The sequence below is a fragment of the Zootoca vivipara genome, chromosome 8 (genome assembly GCF_965207765.1).
Source record: "Zootoca vivipara chromosome 8, rZooViv2.hap1.1, whole genome shotgun sequence".
Taxonomy (NCBI): Eukaryota; Metazoa; Chordata; class Lepidosauria; order Squamata; family Lacertidae; genus Zootoca; species Zootoca vivipara.
This window is the reverse complement of record NC_142591.1, coordinates 52,694,662-52,714,345: the sequence shown is the minus strand read 5'-3', so window position 1 is coordinate 52,714,345 and position 19,684 is coordinate 52,694,662. Positions and strand designations below refer to the sequence as shown.

Sequence of the window (19,684 nt, the reverse complement as noted above, 5' to 3'; positions counted from 1 at the left end):
AAAACACCCATAGGACACTTTGCATCGCTTAATACTTTCTTTGAGTGGCATGATAGGATTAATGTCATACACATGGTACACGAATAGCAGTAAGCTATAGCACTCCAAGAATTTAGAGCCACCAGTTTTTACTATCGGTATCATTCTTAAGAGTACCATGAATCAATTTGGTATACTTGTGAATGCATCTTACCAAGTATTTAGAAAAACAAAGAAAGCTAAATAAAGCTAGCAATTTATACAGATAAATTTGTAGGGAAATCATGCTCATAAAGCTGATTTGGGCTCTTTACCCTGGCTTTTGACACCTGGGGTGTTGTTTTTTTTCTAGGACCAATCTTATTCACATCAGGGTGAAGTGCAGACAATAAATGATTATCATGATGGTGATAACAGATGCAAGGAACATTTTTGCCATGGCAGTTACCCACACTTCTTTGTGATAAAATAAAAACTGCATCCTTAGAAGACTTGATTAAAATTAATCACTCAGAGAAAGCTTGTTAACAGTCAAGTCAACTTTGGAGCTGATTAGTGATATATCACAAATTAAATGCAATAGCCACAGCAAAGTATAGGGTCTTTGCATGGTACTAAGATATAAATAGTGAGAAAACATCAAAGTCTAGGTCATTGGGTAAAAGCAAGGAAATTTAAAAACTTACTTATTACAGTGATGTTTGAGGTGTTTCTTATAGCTGTCCTCCTGAAATAAGGCATCTGGGTTACAACTTGCAAGCCAGTCAGCGTTCTGTAGCACAGGTTGCGCACTCTGAGCTTTCACTTTTTTACCTTTTCTTCCCCTGGGCACTGGAGCAGACAAGCCTAAGAAACACACACATGCATGATTTTTTCAACAGAAAGCATTAGCACTGATTCTATGTCAAAGGGGGACACCCATCTGTGAAATCACTTTCATATAGCTCTTCTTTCAGCATTCACTCCTGACAAACTGCAAAGTGCACACAGAGTGACATGTGGGAAGCTAATTCTCAATCACTATTGCATTACTGTCCATGCAGACTACAATCAGGGTTGCAGGTGCAGGAAGATATGGTAGAAACAAAGAAAAGTATAGAATGTAGTACTTGTGGCACAATTCAACATCCTAAGAATCTCAGCTTTTATTTTCAATACTGCTGTGCTATAAAGTTGACCCCAGCAGCTGTTTTTAATATTTGTTAAACCCTTTTTTAAAAAAAAAAAAGGAAAAGGAAAAGAAAATTGAAACCGATTCAGTTGCCTTGTGATATTAGCCATCACCCCTGCCCTTTCAGGGTTCCCCCCTTTCAAAAAAAATATGCTTAACTTTCCAAGTTCTTAGCAGTCCAATTTATCCTTATTGAAATAAGTCAGAAATGAAACTGCTAAATACCCAAATCAGCTAACTAGGGTCCATTTCATCCACAGCAACTTCTCAAAATGGGGGGAGGGTTTTTAAAAAAATGCCACCATCATAAATTTGGTTGTAATTTGTGCCAATTCAAGAGCACTGTGATATTCTTTTTGAAAAAAATACTTTTGTACATTCCATTGTTTACCCCCCCCCCCAAATAAAAGCATTATAAGAAAGGACTGCATGGATCTGTTGGTTACCTGGAATGAATGTTACAACATCTAAAAGTCAACACCAAGCCACCGCACCAAATATGGTGATTAAGTCGTTATGGCACTAAAGATTCCAGCATCCCATGCTGGCCGAGGCTGATGGGAGCTAGAGCCCAACATCTAGGGAGCCACAAGTTCCCCATCCCAGCTTTAGAACACTGTGCTAGGCATGCTACAGGGTTTGATACAAAAGAGAAATGTGCAGAAGCATACCAGAATGGTTAACCAAGGCTCGTGTTTGTCCATCTGCAGTGGGAGTGATTAGATCCCAGACAAAACTTTTGATGTTTTCATCCCCTTTGTAATGATTGAGACAATACACAAGGATTGTTCGGCAGATGGTTTCCACATCTTGTTCTGTTAGTTGGCGTTTATAGCGCCCATGTGAGAGGATATCAGTCCATCGTCCCCAACTACAAATAGAAAGCATACATATCTAGAACTGGATTTCACATTTTGACATCAGCTCCCGAATGACAGCTAGGCTGGGGCTTCTGGTGTTAGCATTAAATACATTTTGAATTTGCAGGTCACATCAGGGAATCCAGTTTCTAGCACCAAGGACTTAAGAATATTTATTTTACTGAGCAGGCAGCAAGTTCACTGCTCATAAAAGCCACAATTTAACTATACTGGAAATAATAAAATACACATGTTTAATGCCAATAGTCCTTATAGGCTCAGAGCCGGAAAATCTATTCAGGATATTCTATTCCAGAGCTGTTTCTGCAGTCTTGAGATTTGGGGATCAATTTGAGCTTGATCCTGTAATCCTTTATTTGTAATAACTGTATACAACTTTATAGGAGCAAAGTTTAGACAGAGGCTCTTAATCTCACCTTAATGGTAGTTCATTAAGGCAGTCTGGCTAAATTCATGGCAATAAGTCATTTGAGGCTCGTTTTACTTACCCATAAACCAACAGATTCTTTTCCACCCTAAAGCATTCACTTCGTGCATAACCCTGAGATTTGTCCTGTGGTCTACGGGGTTTTATACTGGGTTTTTCTTCAGAATCACTTTCCAGATCAGAAAATTCCATCAGTTCATCTTCTTTGACTGCACTGTATAGTCTAGTTTGCTTTCTTACCCTTGGTGTATCAATAACTAGGTTGTTCTATAATTAAAAAAGAGATGTTTTGTTTGTTTGTTTTTTAAAAAATCACCACATTATAGTGATCTAAAGGTATTTAATGGTTTAATTCTCTCACCCTTCCATTTAAGGCATCAATGTCAAGCTCAGCTTTTTTTGCCCACTTCTGCCAGAAGTTAGGATCATCCAATGAAATGTCTGTTCTGTTACCAGATGCAACAAAACTAGCCTAAAATACAACAATTATCTCCAATCAATATTCAAAGATATATAGTAACAAAAATAAATAAATATGCATTTATTCACCTTGGGGTTTTTTTACATCTATGGTATGACAATGTAAGTACAGTGGACCCTCGAGTTATGTACCGCTCTGGATATGTAACTTTCGGGTTGCAAATGCGGCAAACCCGGAAGTGTATATTTCCGGGTTTTGCCATGCGTGCATGCGCAGAAGCACTCTGCGTGCTGCACGCATGCGCAAAAGCGCTCTATCGTGCTGCACATGTGCACAGAAGCAGCATCTCCAGTTACTTTTCAGGTTAAGTACTGATCCCCAGAATGAATTTAATTCATATTCGGAGGGTCCATTGTAAAATACCTATAAAAAAGGCAGTCAAGTTGCCTTTATAAGGAAAAACTCCCCCCCAAATCCATACTTGAGCAATACCTGTGTTAGAACCAACCAAAACAGTGAGCAACCTTTTGACTTCTCTACAGCTCTGTGAGGCTCAATGTGTGTTGGGGGGGGGCAATAAAATCAACTGGATGTTGCAGCTATGAGGCCTGCATTTTGAATAAAAGTCTGCTAGGTGCTGCAGGTATCAAGTTATAAATTAAGCAATGGTTGGGCCCCTTTTTTGACAACAAAGTCAGGTACTCTGATGGGGTACCTGCAGCACCTGCAGGTGCTTGAGACTGTAAATAACTAAGTTTCTGAATGTTGGGTAGGTGTCCATGCTTTCTCTTAAAATGTAAAATTCCCTTTGGAAAAAAAGACCTGTTCTATTCTCAGTGATCATTCAAAGATCTTTTGCAGAGCAGCAAAAACTGAAGAAGAGTGGGTTGGATGACTGCTTTGATATGTGCATGTGCATGCTTATCTGGGCACACACATGTGCATCTTACACCATATATTCCCAAAGGGTTGTAGCCTTCTCTATAAACCATTGATGGAGACACATTTTAAGCCTCTATGAATTGCTACTGCTTATCTGTACGAAGAACTTTGCAATAAGGGTCTGCAAGCTCTAGGCACGTCTCCACTTTTTATCTAGTTTTAAGATGCAACAGACTACACTCCTGTCTGCAACTGCCATCAATGCTCACTGGTGATATGCCATGAAGAATGGGGTTAAGTGCTCCAATAACCAAAACACATATTCTCTGTGGCCATTTGTGTCAGCTTTTGATCTGAAATCTAAACTGCTTAGAAATTTGTAAACTGCTTTGAAATTTACTTATTTTTACATTTAAGTGGTATATAATTTTTTTAAAGAAAGTAAGAGAAGAATTAGTCTTTTAAGACCTTTTTAAGTTCTTTTGAAATTTCCAAACTGTCTTCTGTTGGGCTCAGAGACATACAAAGAGTGCGATTTTAAGGCTGCATTTGTGACAACACACACTTGTGGAGGACTGAGGCAAATTTTGGAATATATTTTGGCATAGTGACTCCTTAGGTCCTGCTTGCCTTGTGGGATATAAGGGTCTTAAGCTATAAAGAGGCACACTAAGAGACAAAAGATCACTCAATGCACATTTCCATTTGTACAAAAAACAAACAAACCCTAAATGTTAATGCTCACCTTTGCAAATGTAGAGCCTTTGCCCTCAGACTCAATAGTGATTGTGTGTGTTCGCCTCAAAAGAATCTGATCAATATCCTCCTCGCAGAATTTGGAACCTTCATCCTCTTCATCCATTAGAGCACCATAAGCGCCTTTCCTCAAAAGATCTTCTATCTCTTTTTTAGATAGTTGCTGTACCTGTAATATGTGTGCAAAAGAAATAGCTCTTGTTAAAATTATGTATAACAGTTTACAATCAGCCTTCTCCGCACACAAAAACTGATTTAAGAAATGTTTACTAAATTCAAGAAAAGACTTCTAACAGTCTTCTTTTGGGATGGGGAGGCAAAACTAGAACACAGTTTAGGAGGAAATATTGAAGCTCTGCCTGCCACGACCCCAGTAATAATCAGCCCTCCCAATGGATGCTTTTCACATTTTTTTTAAAAAAAGTACATTAAATGTAAAAATACATCATGTCTAGTTTGGCTCAAAGTGTTTTTATTTCATAAAATTTATATTCTGCTTGATTGTAAGAAAAAACCTCAAAGCGCAAGTCAAGCTCTTCGATGAAACTAGAATACTGGTATATAGAAAGTACACAACAAATTTAAGGGGCTTTTGAATGGATATATGAATACTGTTCTTACCCCATTTGTAGCGTTCTCTCGTCCGCTCATGGACTGAAGCACAGCCTTATCAAGACCAAGTTTCAAACTTGCTTTGTCAAACATTTCTCTTTCATAAGAATTTCTTGTTATCAACCTGTAGATTTTCACTGACTTGCTTTGTCCTATCCTGTGACATCGAGCTTGAGCCTGGAAAAAAATATAGAATTGTTACCATGTTTCAGTTTGTAGAAAAGCAGCATGTATAAGCCTTAGAACAATTCTTAATTCAAAGAAAATCTTAAAAGAAACTATTTGTGTATATTGCAAATTTATAATATTTCTCAAGAGACTACTCCTTTCTAGACAGCAGTAAGATAAAAGGTTGTCAGTTGACAATTTCAATAGTACCTGAAGATCATTTTGAGGGTTCCAGTCTGAATCAAAGATGATGCAGGTATCAGCGGCAGTAAGATTAATGCCCAACCCCCCAGCTCTTGTACACAACAGAAAAACAAATCTGTCAGAATCAGGTCTGGAAAACCTGTCAATAGCTGCTTGACGTAGGTTGCCTCTTACTCTTCCATCAATTCGCTCATATGGATACCTGGGAAAAAGAGCAGTACTGTATTACAAGCAGAATACCTAAACATAAGGAGAGTATCTATGCCAAGAATTTAGGAAAAACCAACATTATTTACTTAAACAAGTTCATATTTATAGTTGTGCTGCTCACCCCATAACTTTTAAATTTTGCTGCCCCAGCTGCAACAAAACATGTCTCTCTCATATCAGTCTCTACAGTCACAGCAGGCTCTGTAACCCGCCAATGGTTTGACCTCACCCCTGAAGGCTCCCTCTTCCCGTCTTCCGAGACAGATGAATGCCAACCAGCCCAGGCTCAAATGGTAGAGTGTAAAGGGAAGCAAATATAAAGAGGAGATAGAATTCACTCCCATTTTCTGCCTTTAGCAAATGTTTCCCTTGTTTTCAAACTTGATTTCAAAATCACCTTGACAATAATCTTGCATTTTCCTGAAAGTATTACGAGTGCAAGTTAACAAAATAACTGTTATGAAAACAATCATGCTATTGATTTCTTGCTCTGTTTTAATATTTCAAACAACATTAAGAGGCAGCAGAATAATATTTTTGTATTAGCTTGGTGTATTAGATTGTGAGTAATATTTACTACAGAATATGTCTTTGCTCTAGTAGAGAATACATTTTTATCCTATCCATAATGTGTACTAGTTATTCTAAAAGTGTTGTCAAGCCTAACCATGAATATAATGGTGGTCTGTTATGATTGTGAGTGAAAGGTTACAACCAACAGAACAATTGTTGCTATACTTATCCATTTTCCCATTTCATGATGTTAAGTGCCTGTTTCATTGTTTCCAGATTTCAAAATACAGGTTAAATACTTGATAGCACGTTGAATAACTGCTATTTCCTAGAATTGGATTATATTTCTCTCACCGTCTTTGAATGAGGTAGTCTTCCAGTATGTCCAAGCAACGCACCATCTGGGAAAAGATAAGCACCCTGTGGCCACCAGCCTTCAGTTTTGGCAGCAACTTGTCAATCAGTACTAGCTTGCCAGCAGCCTGGATCATTGCCTGGAGCTGAAAATCTGGAGAGTCAGGATTGTGTGTTTCTTTAAACTCTTCCAAAATTTTCTCTTCAGCACCTGCAGAGATTGGACAGCAATATGTGAATACTCTAAAGGTTTTATTAATAAAACTACGAGCTTGCTTCCAGTTCCCTATACAATGTCTATGGATTTTATAAGTGAAGAAATATTTACATAGCTGCATTTGCTTAGCTACAAATAGCATGGAAAATGTGGAAGCACAAATGAACAATGAACCCCAAAGCCTCCAGCAAACAAGTTTCACAACAACAAAAAGGTGCCAAGCCAGAAGTCATAACAAATTAGGGGGCAAGGAGTGATTGAATAATTAATTAGTAAATTAAGGATATAAAGACAATATCTAACAGCTAGGTTGAAAGACGTAATGGCAAAGCCAATCCTTTTTCAAAACGGGTCTTAGAAACCTATCAGTATTAACAGTCAAAGTGCAATAGTAATAGTTCATTATGGTAGCAGTATTCTGATGATAAACACATTCTCATTTAAATGTCCCGAATTTTTACAAGGCAAAGATTGGTGTGAGGCAAAATGGACACTTGTTAGCTTACAAAGTGAGTAAGCCATCTACATAAATTTGGTGTGCTCGGGCATTAGGGGGGTCCCAACAGAAACACTTATGTCCCCTTCCAAAGGGACATTTCTTAAAAATTTCAGGGGAGACCCCCAGAAATATGATGCATTCGAATGTTAATGCCAAGTCTTTAAGAGGCAGCATTGTGCAATAGCCATGGGTCCACTTTTGCTCCAAACAGGCATTATCATCTTTCCAGCAGGGAGTGCCTGACAGTTGGATCAACCATGAAGTAACAAAGTTAACAACCCATTTTCTGACTATTTCCTGCCCATGTTTCATGTTCATTAGCACTGTAGACAGTTGTGCTGATGTTGCTTCTTCCTATTAAAACACACACTCAGCCTGTATTCTATTTCAATGAAAACACACATGTGGTGTTAAGGAAGTTTCTGATCAGTACACAGAAACAGAAAACAGTCTTATATGAAGTCAGACCATTGGACTATCTGGCTCAACACTGACGGACAGTGACTCCTCAGGTTTTTAAAGAAGAACTTTCCCAGCCCTACTTGAAGATGCCAAAGACTGAATCTGGGCTTTGCATGAATGATAGGTGCTCTATCACTAAGCAACCTTTCCATAAGTAGTTACAAAGCAATACCTTTTTAAAGCCAGAGTAGTACCACCACCTTCTACCAACAAAGTACACTGAAGTTTATGATGCACGGTGGCAGCTAGGCCATATTGTGCCTCTAAGGGGGAAAGAACTAGTCTCCATAATTCCTAAAATATTGTTATGGAGAATGCTTTGCCAACCAGTCTTGCCAACTTCAGTAGAGAGGAGATAAGTAAAGAAAGTGATTACTTTCAGGTACTCCTACTTAAGACATGCCAGAGGCTCTTGCAGTAAAAATGCAGGAAATTATTTACGCCCCAAACTGTAATGCCGGAATTAGGATTTACAGGTTTCCTTTCCTCAGAGGCTTTAATGTTGAGCAAGGATTTGAACCTGGGCTTCCAACATACTAGCCACTCACCACTCTAGATCTGCAGAAGCATATACACACCAGAGGGTTGCCATGACTATCCTGTGCTCTAGCCTGTCGGACTGGTTAAAAGCATACGCAAATTATAGCAACTTGCTAAGAGTCTAAGATGAAATAAGGAACCAAGTATCTTCAGCTATAATTATCTATAACATATAAAAAAGACACAGCAAAATCTTCCTCTGATTGTTCAGGTGTCCTCATATGTCTAGAAAGTACTGCCTTGTAAAAAGTCAGCTTCACATCGAGCAACACTTGTGACTCAATATTTAACTCTGACAATTTTCCAGCCATTAATTTTTATAGCAGGGGTGGCAAACACAGTGGACCAGAAAAGCTTTGCTATGATAGTAACATGCTTCTTTAAAAAACAAAGCAACTGCATATAAATATGTTAATTATCGAACAACAAGATAAACACGAACACACACACTTATGGAAAGCAAGAATGTGTTACAAGTTTGAAACTCCCTCTTCTCTAGGGGAACTGGAGGACTCGCATCTTATATACATCTGTTAAGTAGTAATTAATACTAAAACATTAGCACAAAGCATGTACAAACATGAACATAGCAAGGTATAGCACATTTTTGCTATGGTCTTTTATTTTGCCACATTTAAGTGTATGTGCGCATCTTCTGACATAGCACACTGACAGCAGGACTAGTTTTAGAAGATCAGCTGCCAACATGTTGTTGCTATTTTCTATTTGGATCTCTCACATACAGTCCTAGTACCGCTTGTGCTATTACAACCAATCTTTTGAGGTTTTAATGTAACTGGGGGGAAGGTTTAGATAGAGAAAACACATCCAAGAAATTTGTCCCTCAACAACAAGGTTTTTAAAGCAGAGATAATCCATTTAAATAACCAACAAACCAGATTCCTTAATATTGAGTTTTAGAGCATTTTAAATGTACAATACAGTAACTATAAAACTATTATACCGCAGGTATCTGCAGCCTATGGAGGGATACAAATATTTTATAACTCAAACAAGGTGCTACTAGCCAGCCAAGCAGCAAGGCCATTTTATTTATTTATTTATTTATTTAATTGCACAACAGTCATATACTGCTTAATGGTAATAAAACCTCAAAGCAGTTTATGAAAAGAATAAAAACAATAAAATGACCAGTTAAAAACAGTAAAAGCAAGTATTTAAAACTTTTGAAAACAACTGAAATCAACTAAAAACAGATTAAAACACACAACAGCTTCTACATGTCTGGATAGGTAAAGGGTAAAGGGAATCCTGACCATTAGGTCCAGTCGTGACCGACTCTGGGGTTGCGGCGCTCATCTCACTCTATTGGCCGAGGGAGCCGGCATACAGCTTCCAGGTCATGTGGCCAGCATGACAAAGCTGCTTCTGGAGAACCAGAGCAGCACATGGAAACGCTGTTTACCTTCCCGCTGTAGCAGTACCTATTTATCTACTTGCACTTTGACGTGCTTTCGAACTGCTACGTTGGCAGGAGCAGGGACTGAACAACGGGAGCTCATCCCGTCGAGGGGATTTGAATTGCCAACCTTCTGATTGGCAAGTCCTAGGCTCTGTGGTTTAACCCACAGTGCCACCCGCGTCCCACATGTCTGGATAGGGTTGTATTAAAAAACAAAAAAACGCTTTTAAGTAGGCACCAAAAAGAGTACAGTGAAGGTGTCTGCCTGACCCCAACAGACAGGGAGTTTCAAAGCATAGGTGCTGCCGCACTAAAGATCAATTTCTTGTAAGTGCAGAACAAGTATTATGTGGCACCTGCAACAGTGCCAGTTTTGCAGATAGAAGCGGTCAGGTGGGCATTTGTAGGGTAAAATGATCTCACAAGGGACCTGCTCCCAAGTTGTTAAGGGCTTTATATATTTATAGTAACATCTTGAACTTGGCCTGGTAGAAGATCAGCAACCAGTGCAGGTCTCTGAGCAGAGGTGTTATATGCTGACAGGGTCTCACTCTTGTCAGCAATCATGTTGCATCATTCTGCACTAACTATAGCTTTCTGAACAAGCACAAGGGAAGCCCCACACAGAGCACACTGCAGTAATCCAAACTTGAAGTAAGCAATGTTGGAAGTACTGTAGCCAAGATCCTGCACCCCATAAACAGCCCTAGCTGTCATACCAGTGACAGCTGGTAAAGGTGCTTCTATCTAGCCACTGAGGCTACATGGGCCACCAGTTAAAAGCTGCCTCCAGAAGTACCTCCAGACTGTGAAGGTGCAACCCCATTCAGGGTCCAAGGGGTCCAGAGCTGGCTTCTTCGGAAGCAGCCATGGCACCACCTCTTTCAAGGCAGATGGGATTATTCGCTCACACAGTGAAGCATTAGCCACTCTCTGTACCCAACCAGTCAGACTCCCCTCTGCCAGATTTAATAAGATTGGGGGGGGGGGGGCCAAGAGGGCACATGGTTGAAAACATATTGCTGCCAGCACCTTGTGTCCACATCAGATGACTGTAGAAACTAAAACCAATCCCACAACACATTATCAATTCTGGCACTGAGTACTTCAACTGGGGCTGCAGCAAGTGCAGAGTCAAGATCACTCTGAAGTCGAGCTACCTCAAAGTGTGTTGCCGGTTGGTCACAGTGGGTCCTCGAATGCTCCAGAGGTTTCTTTCCCACAGTGGGAGTCAGTAAGCTCCAGACTGTCCCAAACAACTCCACTGGCCAGCTACTAGAGGCTGCAATGCATGCTGAAAAATGAGCCTTCTTCGTAGCCTGCACTGCCACATAGTAGGTACGATTATGTGCTCTAACCGGGTTCAGTCAAGCTTCAGAGCCAGACTTATGCCACTTGCAACAGGCTATAAAACTCAAACCTCAGGAACCCTCAGCCTACAGAGGGATAAAAAACATTTCATAGCTCAGAGAAAGTGTTTCTAGCCAGCTTCTCTCCCCTACAACTCTGATGGAATTAGTAACAGCTGAGCAGCAAGGGTAGCTTGCATATACAGCTCATTTAGGGAGGAATGTGATTAAATGGTATACAAGTTTTTGAAATATTGTTTCGATTATTGTACCATATCAAACTCTTTAAATAGCCAGTGCGGTGTAGCAGCAAGGCTGGAACAAGGATTTAAATCTCTGCTCAAACATATAATTTATTGTTTTAGATTCAGGTAGGTAGCCTACCACTTGCCTCCCTTCATTCTAGGTCTGAATGGAGAAAAGGAAATTAGAATTAGGGATGCGACACTGCACCCCTGAGTCTTTTTAAAAAAATAAATAAATCATGGTGGGTAGTTAATTGGGACTAGACAATAAAAGCACTTCCCACCCCCAGCAAGGGCTATTTAATCTGCTAAGAAAGTACAGTAGTCCCATTTGGGGGTTGTGTGTCTGCTGAATGGTTCGTGAGTTAAACACCTTCAAATCCTCTATTCATGGGAAGATTTAAGGATGGCTGCCACATCCTAAACCTTAATGGTCTGTGGGGATTTTCACATTGTTTATTCTATCACCATAACCCTACAATTCTTTGCAATCCCACAATGTATTTTACACTGCAAAACTGCAGTAAAGAGGAATTGTATTTCCAGTCCATACACAGAACGTGTACTGACCAGGCATGGTCTCTGCAGCCTGCCCACCTCAAGAGCAATGTCAGTATTTTCCACGCTCTTTTTCATAGCAGCTCTCTGCTAAAGTATGTCTGTTTTTCCTATCTATCCTGGGCACAATCCCAGTCTGCTGTCACCCTAACTCAGTTCCCAGTGTAGAATGCAGTAGAAACAGAAATTCTACTTAGTATCCTCATTTACTGCAGCCTCTAAGAGGGAGTGCAGCAAGGCGAATATTGAGTTAAGTGTAGCACTTGCTGTGGGAAGCTAGCTGGACATCAAAGTGAAATGGGATCCTGACACCTGCAACCACAACAGCAATAGGATCAGGATGGATGCCTAGCTGTGGTAGATTGTTACTATGGTGGTGGAAGCTGAATTTTCCCCAGAACTGGAAGGGAAAGGGTGAGTCTCTCAACTGCTACACTGTTTCTGTCATGACTGAACAGACAGGGTTGTCCTTTTCTCCATCACTGAACATTGTGTCACAAAGAAGCCACATAGCATCTCCTGCCTCAGTGTGGTCATAGTTTCCAATGCATGAGGACGTGCATGTAAACTGCAGTAGATCTAATCAATCTCACATAGCTAGAAATTATTGGTGCTGCCTAGAGCTCTGAGAATTCATTCCTCTCCTATTACAGTACCCTTTTAGTGTTTTGAGAGTTAGAGGAGCCTAGGTCCTGATACTCTGGTCTAAAATGCAAAAGGTAAATTTAGCAAAATATATCCAGCCTAGTACTCAACTGAAAAACGCTTTCTAGTTTTTATTCACACATGCCAAACTCCCCTCATTGTTTTCTTTTAAAAAAAGTCAGTCCTACCATTGATAAGGTATGGATGATTGCAGCATTTTCTTAATTCCATCATAGTGTTTAAGAGATTAGGTACATTCGCTTGACCACCACCTTTTGACAAAAAAGTGAAATTCTTTTCAAGAATGGCTCTGTAGTATTTCTTCTGAATATTTGTCAATTCAACTTCAATTATGGTTTCCTCCTTGGGGGCAAGGTTCTTTTCAACATCTTCTTTGAGTCGTCTCAACATCATTGGTTTCAAGATAGCTTGGAGTTTTTGCACCTAGTTGAATAAATAAATGAATGAAGTTTAAAATAATAATCTTGCATACTATTTTATATTTTGGTTCTATCCCCACAGTGTAAATATTCTTTGTAATATCAGAAAGTTGAGACAGTGGGAGCCGGGTGGACCACAACATTTATAACTTTTTGCCATATGGTAAGGGAGATGTACTGCTAAAGACAGTGTCCTGCGCTGACACCAATGGCTTCACTGTAGGCAGAGGGCAGTGTCAGAATATAAGCAGTTGAGCCTGCTGCAGGAACTGAAGGCAAGACAAGAGGGAAGAAAACAAAAAAAAAGTTTTGTAATTTTTGGTACTGGGTTGTGTAATTCCCCCCCCCCTTCAGAATAAATGGACATATATGGGTTGTAAAGTATGCTTTGCATTTAGAACCTTACTTTGTTTCTGTAACTTCAGTTCATCCTTCAAAATTGACACTTTCCCATCTGTATATACATATTTCATATATTTTACAGGGATTTTTGTTTAACACTGTATTGTGTTAAGATAGTTAACTTTGCACTACTTGTTATTAGTTTGATTCATCTCCTAACTAAGATTAGAAGACTGGGAGTGTACAGTTGCCTCAAATTATCATCTTCCTTCCTTCCTTTCCTTGTGTATGCAAATTCAGTTACACTTGTTACATACAATTAATAACACTTTTTTGTGGTACCTTTTCTTTACATTCTATAATCAATCAGAAACCTATTTGTATGATTTAACATTTGGGTAATTAAGAAAGGAATTTATGGCTCTTCAAGTAATTGCAGCAGGAACAGTTGAAATTCTGAAAGGATCACATAAAAACACTCTAGTCAAATAACATTCCTGCATAAATGATTGTGAATCTATGGAAGGTACACTTTATGTATTGTTTAGTCCCCCATATACAGCCACAAGAAAGATTCCTGGCAGGAATTTGAGCCAGGTTTGAATTAAGCAAATTGTCTGAGAAAATAAGAGATCTCCCTGGTATGCACTAATTATGTTGCAGTGTCACTTTTACATGGGTGCTAACCCTGACTAGCTTAAAGGAGGGTTTCTAGCCTTGCTTTTAAAGGCATTGTGCAGATATAATGCTGTGCCATTAAACATGATTGCACAGGAAAGATTTCCTAACTTCTAGAGCTCAATTTTGTTCTCTCTCTCTCTTATGTAAGCATGTTATGTGGAAGCAAGTTCTATGGGTTACAAACAGATCACAATGTTAGTTATTATGTGCAAATAAACAAGTAAATATGTAATATTTTCTGCATAGGTCTGCATAATTGTTTACTATATTGGAATGTAAGATACTGAAATTTTTAGTATTTGTTAGTCAATTTATCTTGCCAACCCAAAGTGAGTGACTGACTGACCAACCAACCAACCAACCAACCATATAGATACATTAAAACCAAGGGTTGGGGTATTAGGTTTGGCATTGCAGTCAATGAACTGTCAAATATTTCACGCAGCTAAGACTGTCTCCTTGCAGGTGGAAGGTTTTTTTCTCTTTTCATTATGGTTTAATTTGTTAGCAGGGTCAGCAGTGGGGCGTGCTTCCCCCTAGTCTTGCAGAGGTCAAGGGCAAATATAGAGCACAGAAATAAACAGTAAATTGCAAGAACTCGGGCCAGGAGGCAGGTGGATTTCAAGTAAATCTTCAAAAGGTTTTATTTATGTAATGATGAATTCAAATAGGAATCAATTCCAGTATAATAGGCAAATAAAGAATAAATCCCAGTGAAAAAATCCCAGGACAAGGCCCTGTTTCAACAATTCTTCATCAGCTGGAATGTTGAAAAATTGAACATTAGAAATAAATCTTAGAGTAATTATCATTATAACAAAAATACGTTCGGATTTCTAAACACAAATATAGAGCACAGCAAAGCTTCTACTGGCCACCTGCTATAACTGCTGGCACCTTCAGAAAGCAACAGGAAAAGCACTAATCAATGGCAAAGGTCACCAGAATTCAATCTTTTTTGACACAGTTGAAACTGCAACTTGACTACTTGGTTTCCTGTTCTTAAAGGTAATGGGACCCCTGACCATTAGGTCCAGTCGTGACCGACTCTGGGGTTGCGGTGCTCATCTCGCATTATTGGCCGAGGGAGCCAGTGTACAGCTTCCAGGTCATGTGGCCAGCATGACAAAGCCGCTTCTGGAGAACCAGAGCAGCGCATGGAAACACTGTTTACCTTCCCTCTGTAGCGGTACCTATTTATCTACTTGCACTTTGATGTGCTTTCGAACTGCTAGGTTGGCAGGAGCTGGGACCAAGCAACGGGAGCTCACCCTGTCACAGGGATTCGAACCGCCGACCTTCTGATCAGCAAACCCTAGGCTCTGTGGTTTAACCCGTAGCGCCACCTGCATCCCTCTCCTGTTCTTAGTTCTTAATAAGTTCTTGGTTTTTAATTTGCTTTATTTCTGTTCAGATTTCAGTTACAACAACAAAAACAGCAACAACAACAACAGGCGGATCTCAGTATTCCAAAATAAAAGCCAGAGAGAAATGTTCTGTAAACTGTTCACTTTTATTAAGAATTTCTTGACATTTTTCAAAGTTGTATTCCTTTTCTCAAAAGTTAATTTGTTTTTATAATTAGTCTCAATATCATACTTTGCATAGATAAGTCATGTTCAAATACTAGTTCCTTTCCTCTGGAATGAGTCTCAGGCTCAAGTACTTGAGATTAGCCAAGCATGCTGAGGCATCCTCAGCCTACAAATTGAACAGCCTACAAATATAGTCAGCCTTCAGAGGACTTTTACCCCCTGGCATGCTTCACTCAGCCCACCATCACTCTGGACCAGTGACTGTTTCAGGGGTTGCCAGGAGGGCTTTGCTCCCCACTGTGCAAGTGATCATGTGGGAGCAGAGAAAATGGTTCTGAAGAAGCTTAAAGCCACACAAGTTTTGCAGCAATCAGCAATTGTTCCATAAAGTGAGGTAAATTAATATTGGATGATTTACCTGTTCTTCAGTTTTCAGATCACCAAACTCTTGCATGAAAGTGGTTTCTGAAGGAAAACGAGTTGGTTCCAAGAAATGAAGCAAGCTGAAGAGCTCCTCAACTGTGTTTTGTAATGGAGTACCTGTAAGAAGCACTTTGTGTTCCTGCAAGAAACAAAGATTCTGGAATAGTCTACAATCCTGAACTCTGAAGCTGCATATTCTTCCAAGTTAAGTTTTCTAATTTCAATCCTAAAATTATCAGGCTGCATTTATAATCTATGAATATATTTCATATTTTCCAAAAAGTCCAGAAGCTTTAATAAAATGCTTTATCTGTGGTAGGCTGTTGGACCAGATGACCTTCAAGGTCTCTTCCAGATTATATCATTCTGTGTGAATGGTTTAGGTTGTCAGCTGGGTGCTTGTAGCATGGAATGGTAGCTTCAGTTGCGTAGACTCCATGTTTCTATTCCAGTAAACAGACAAATCTGTGACATAGGTCTACTCATCCACCTCTAAGGTAGTGGTGAAGCTTGAACTAATTACAACATAGGATACCATAGCATATCCATATTGCCTAAATAATGCATCATTGACCCTTACAATCTGCAATTTCACAGCATTTTGGAGCTTGAGTGAACACAGAAAGCTCTTAACACAACACGTTAAATGAAAAAGAGAAGAACAGAAGTAAGGCCATCTGAAACATAAACCCACTTTCCCATCTTATTAATGGGATGGTCTGTATAGACATCTCTTGGAGTTTTGAGAGTATCAGTACTCACCAGGTCCATCATCTTGAGCCCTTCCAACAGTTTGCAATTTCTGTTTTTCAGCCTGTGAGCTTCATCGATTACCACACAGCGCCATGGAATGTTACGGAGCTCAGGACAATCAGTCAAAATCATTTCAAACGTAGTGATGATGGCATGAAATCTGTATGACCCCTTAACTGCACGGCCCTAAAGTACAGAAAGTATTTTATCAGGTTAACACAACACTGAAAATGATTCAAAGTTACCTATTATCATCTACCAAAATATATTCATGTGGTACTGATTGATCCTTTTCAACCCTTTGACTAAGATCAAGTGTAGATGCAACAGTATGTTATTTAGAATGAACAGAATATGCTGAATGCCTGATCTCACTGAGAAACAGGACACTGTACTGCAACAGAACTATGCAATGCCAATGAGCTGAGAAGTCACATTGGGTGGACACTTTCTAAGACGCCGTAAGCACATGGCATAGATAGAATAGGTTTGGAACTAGAGAAGAGACAAGAGACATGAGCTAAAATCTGCAGAAGCAGAAGAGATATGAGCTTGTTCTAACCACTCCCCCTGCTCATGCCTGCCTTCTTCTGGGCTCTCTGTCCTCCTGGCTCACTGTGCCATGTCAGCCTTCTTTGCCAAGTGGCAATTTGTGCTGTTATGTGCAGCACCCAGAGGTGTGGTTCAGAGAGGCTATGGAAAGCAGAGGGGTAGGCACACACATGAGCCTGGAGGCCTGAATATGGGGTGTATGGTTAGAGCACCTTTCTGAAGAATGCTACGCTGCTCTTGCTGCCATGTTCCATGGCTGAGCTCACATATGCAACTCTCTGTCTCTACACACACACACACACACACACACACACACACACACACCAATCACACAGCGGGGCAGAAGGAATGGATAATAGAAAGGAGGAAATAGGGGGCACAACCAAGACCTCATACAATAAGGTAGAGGGATACATGTGGCCCTAGGCTGCCCATGTCTACCTTAAATAATAGAGGATAATGATCCAGAATAAAGTATACAAGAAAGAAGTCATATGTTATTATTAGAGTAGAAACATTTACCTGTGGGTCTTTGAAATACATTTCATACGACTGAATGGTCCTTCGACTGGCTTGACTCCCATGATATACAACAACATTCAACTCTGTCCAGGTACGGAATTCCCTTTCCCAGTTGGGGATTGTGGACAATGGGGCAATAACCAAAAAAGGACCATGGATTCCTTTTAAATATATCTCATAGAGAAATGTAATAGATTGGATAGTCTTTCCCAATCCCATTTCATCTGCTAAAATGCAGTTTCGCCTGGAATAATTAAATAAATAATGTTCAGTTCTCAAAAAATGGAACTCACACAATGCAACTGCTTAGCTTATTTGAATGTAGAAATAATACTATTCTTTCAAAATAAGGAAGTTGTTACTTTTAAGCACAATGACTTGAAATAATATAAAAGTATGTTTTTAAAATAATCTCTAGATCTTATATGAGCATGCAAAACACACACACATATATTCCATCACCGGTGTATGTTAAACTTCAACAATTAAGCTATTCATTCTCTTCTTTTACAATGAAGTTATAACACGTACGTGTTGTACCAATTGAAAAGAAGCCAGTTTACTCCTTCCAACTGGTATTCCCTGAGTTTGTTGTTGTTTTTATATTCCCTGGAACTTTCTGATTTCTTCCAGTCATCAGCAGGAGGTCGCTCCTGTTTCAAATACAGCAAAACACATTAGTGATTTACAAAAACCACATTATTAAGTTATTTTTCAGTAACATCATCTATTCAGAGCCAAATCTCACCACACGTTCTGTTTCTGGTTGCCTGGACATAAGCTTCTCGAATTCTTCTATTTTAGCTTGGTCTATGTCTTGCTTTAATTCCCATGTGCTGTCTTCATATGGAAGTGAACACCATTTCACCAAATAATGAGTCACAGGCTTTGTTTTTAATTAGGAAACAAAAATGAGATTAAGTGAGAAACAAAGCATAACTATACTGGAACTTTGCAGACTGAATAAGATTTACAATAAGACTTATTTCAATGCATTTTATTAACATTTTACCAGTGACAAAAGCAGTTCAACAACAAAGTGGCTGGTATGTTGACACAATATTAGTATTTCATCATGAAACTGCAACATTTTTATTGTATTGTAATTTTTTCACTTCAAAATAAAAATATTTTTGAAGAAAATCCATAAAAATAGTTAAAAGATTTCCATAAATTTATAAGCAAAAATTTCCCAGCAGGCAACTTACAGTAATTAAGACAACAGCTGTTGATTTATGACACTCTTAAATAAACAGTGATAAAGAAAGGTTAACAGCTCCTTTATAAAAAATACTTCTCTTCTATTTAAAATAAACCACTAGAGTTTCTTTGAAGTGATGCAGCTCAAGGAAAGTGGTTATAAAGGAATAACAAAATATTTAGTTCATTGCCCAAAGGCTCCTTAACTAGCATCTACGTACCATGATGATGAAATTGACATTTATTTTAACAATGACTTGGCTACCATATAATGCAGGACTTGAAGAAATGCTTGCACTGATTAACAAACAAGAACATCACTAAAAAGGAAAAAAGGGCTGTTTCTAAATTTGAGAATATTTGGTATTTTAATATATTGCCACACGTAGTTCCTTAGCAAAATGAGATCCTACTTTGTCATACTTAATTTTTATAAGCTAAAGTGCAAAAATATACAAATAAGACATGCAATACTATTACTTCAAAAAAAATGTAATTATGAATTCCTATAACTAGAAAGATCAGTGCCACGAGATGGAAAAAACAGTGCTCAAATTGAAACAGTCTCCCTCTGTTTCTTGTCCCCATAAAAACATATTCTGCTTTCTCTCTTGGCATATTCTTATCACCACTATTAAATGTAATATAAATAAGCAGGTAAGGCAATGTTTTGACTAGTAAAGAAACTGATGTTTTCAAGCTGAATGCTTCTCTATAATT

At 39.0% G+C, this 19,684-nt stretch overlaps 1 protein-coding gene across 6 annotated transcripts in view; it reads right to left on the bottom strand.

Annotated features, from left to right (window-relative positions):
* The window catches only part of CHD7 (chromodomain helicase DNA binding protein 7), a 142,727-nt gene that overhangs the window by 21,826 nt on the left and 101,217 nt on the right, over positions 1-19,684 (bottom strand). For all 6 annotated transcript variants that reach the window (XM_088675563.1, XM_088675568.1, XM_088675565.1 and 3 more), the window contains exons 11-24: positions 18,513-18,650; positions 18,296-18,417; positions 17,765-18,008; positions 16,700-16,876; positions 15,933-16,076; positions 12,705-12,960; positions 6,579-6,789; positions 5,508-5,703; positions 5,139-5,306; positions 4,507-4,686; positions 2,820-2,930; positions 2,520-2,725; positions 1,822-2,021; positions 666-825 (exon numbers count right to left, since the gene is read on the bottom strand). In XM_088675563.1, the coding sequence (XP_088531689.1) occupies positions 666-825; positions 1,822-2,021; positions 2,520-2,725; positions 2,820-2,930; positions 4,507-4,686; positions 5,139-5,306; positions 5,508-5,703; positions 6,579-6,789; positions 12,705-12,960; positions 15,933-16,076; positions 16,700-16,876; positions 17,765-18,008; positions 18,296-18,417; positions 18,513-18,650 (2,513 nt within the window). The remainder of the gene's footprint in view (positions 1-665; positions 826-1,821; positions 2,022-2,519; positions 2,726-2,819; positions 2,931-4,506; positions 4,687-5,138; positions 5,307-5,507; positions 5,704-6,578; positions 6,790-12,704; positions 12,961-15,932; positions 16,077-16,699; positions 16,877-17,764; positions 18,009-18,295; positions 18,418-18,512; positions 18,651-19,684) is intronic.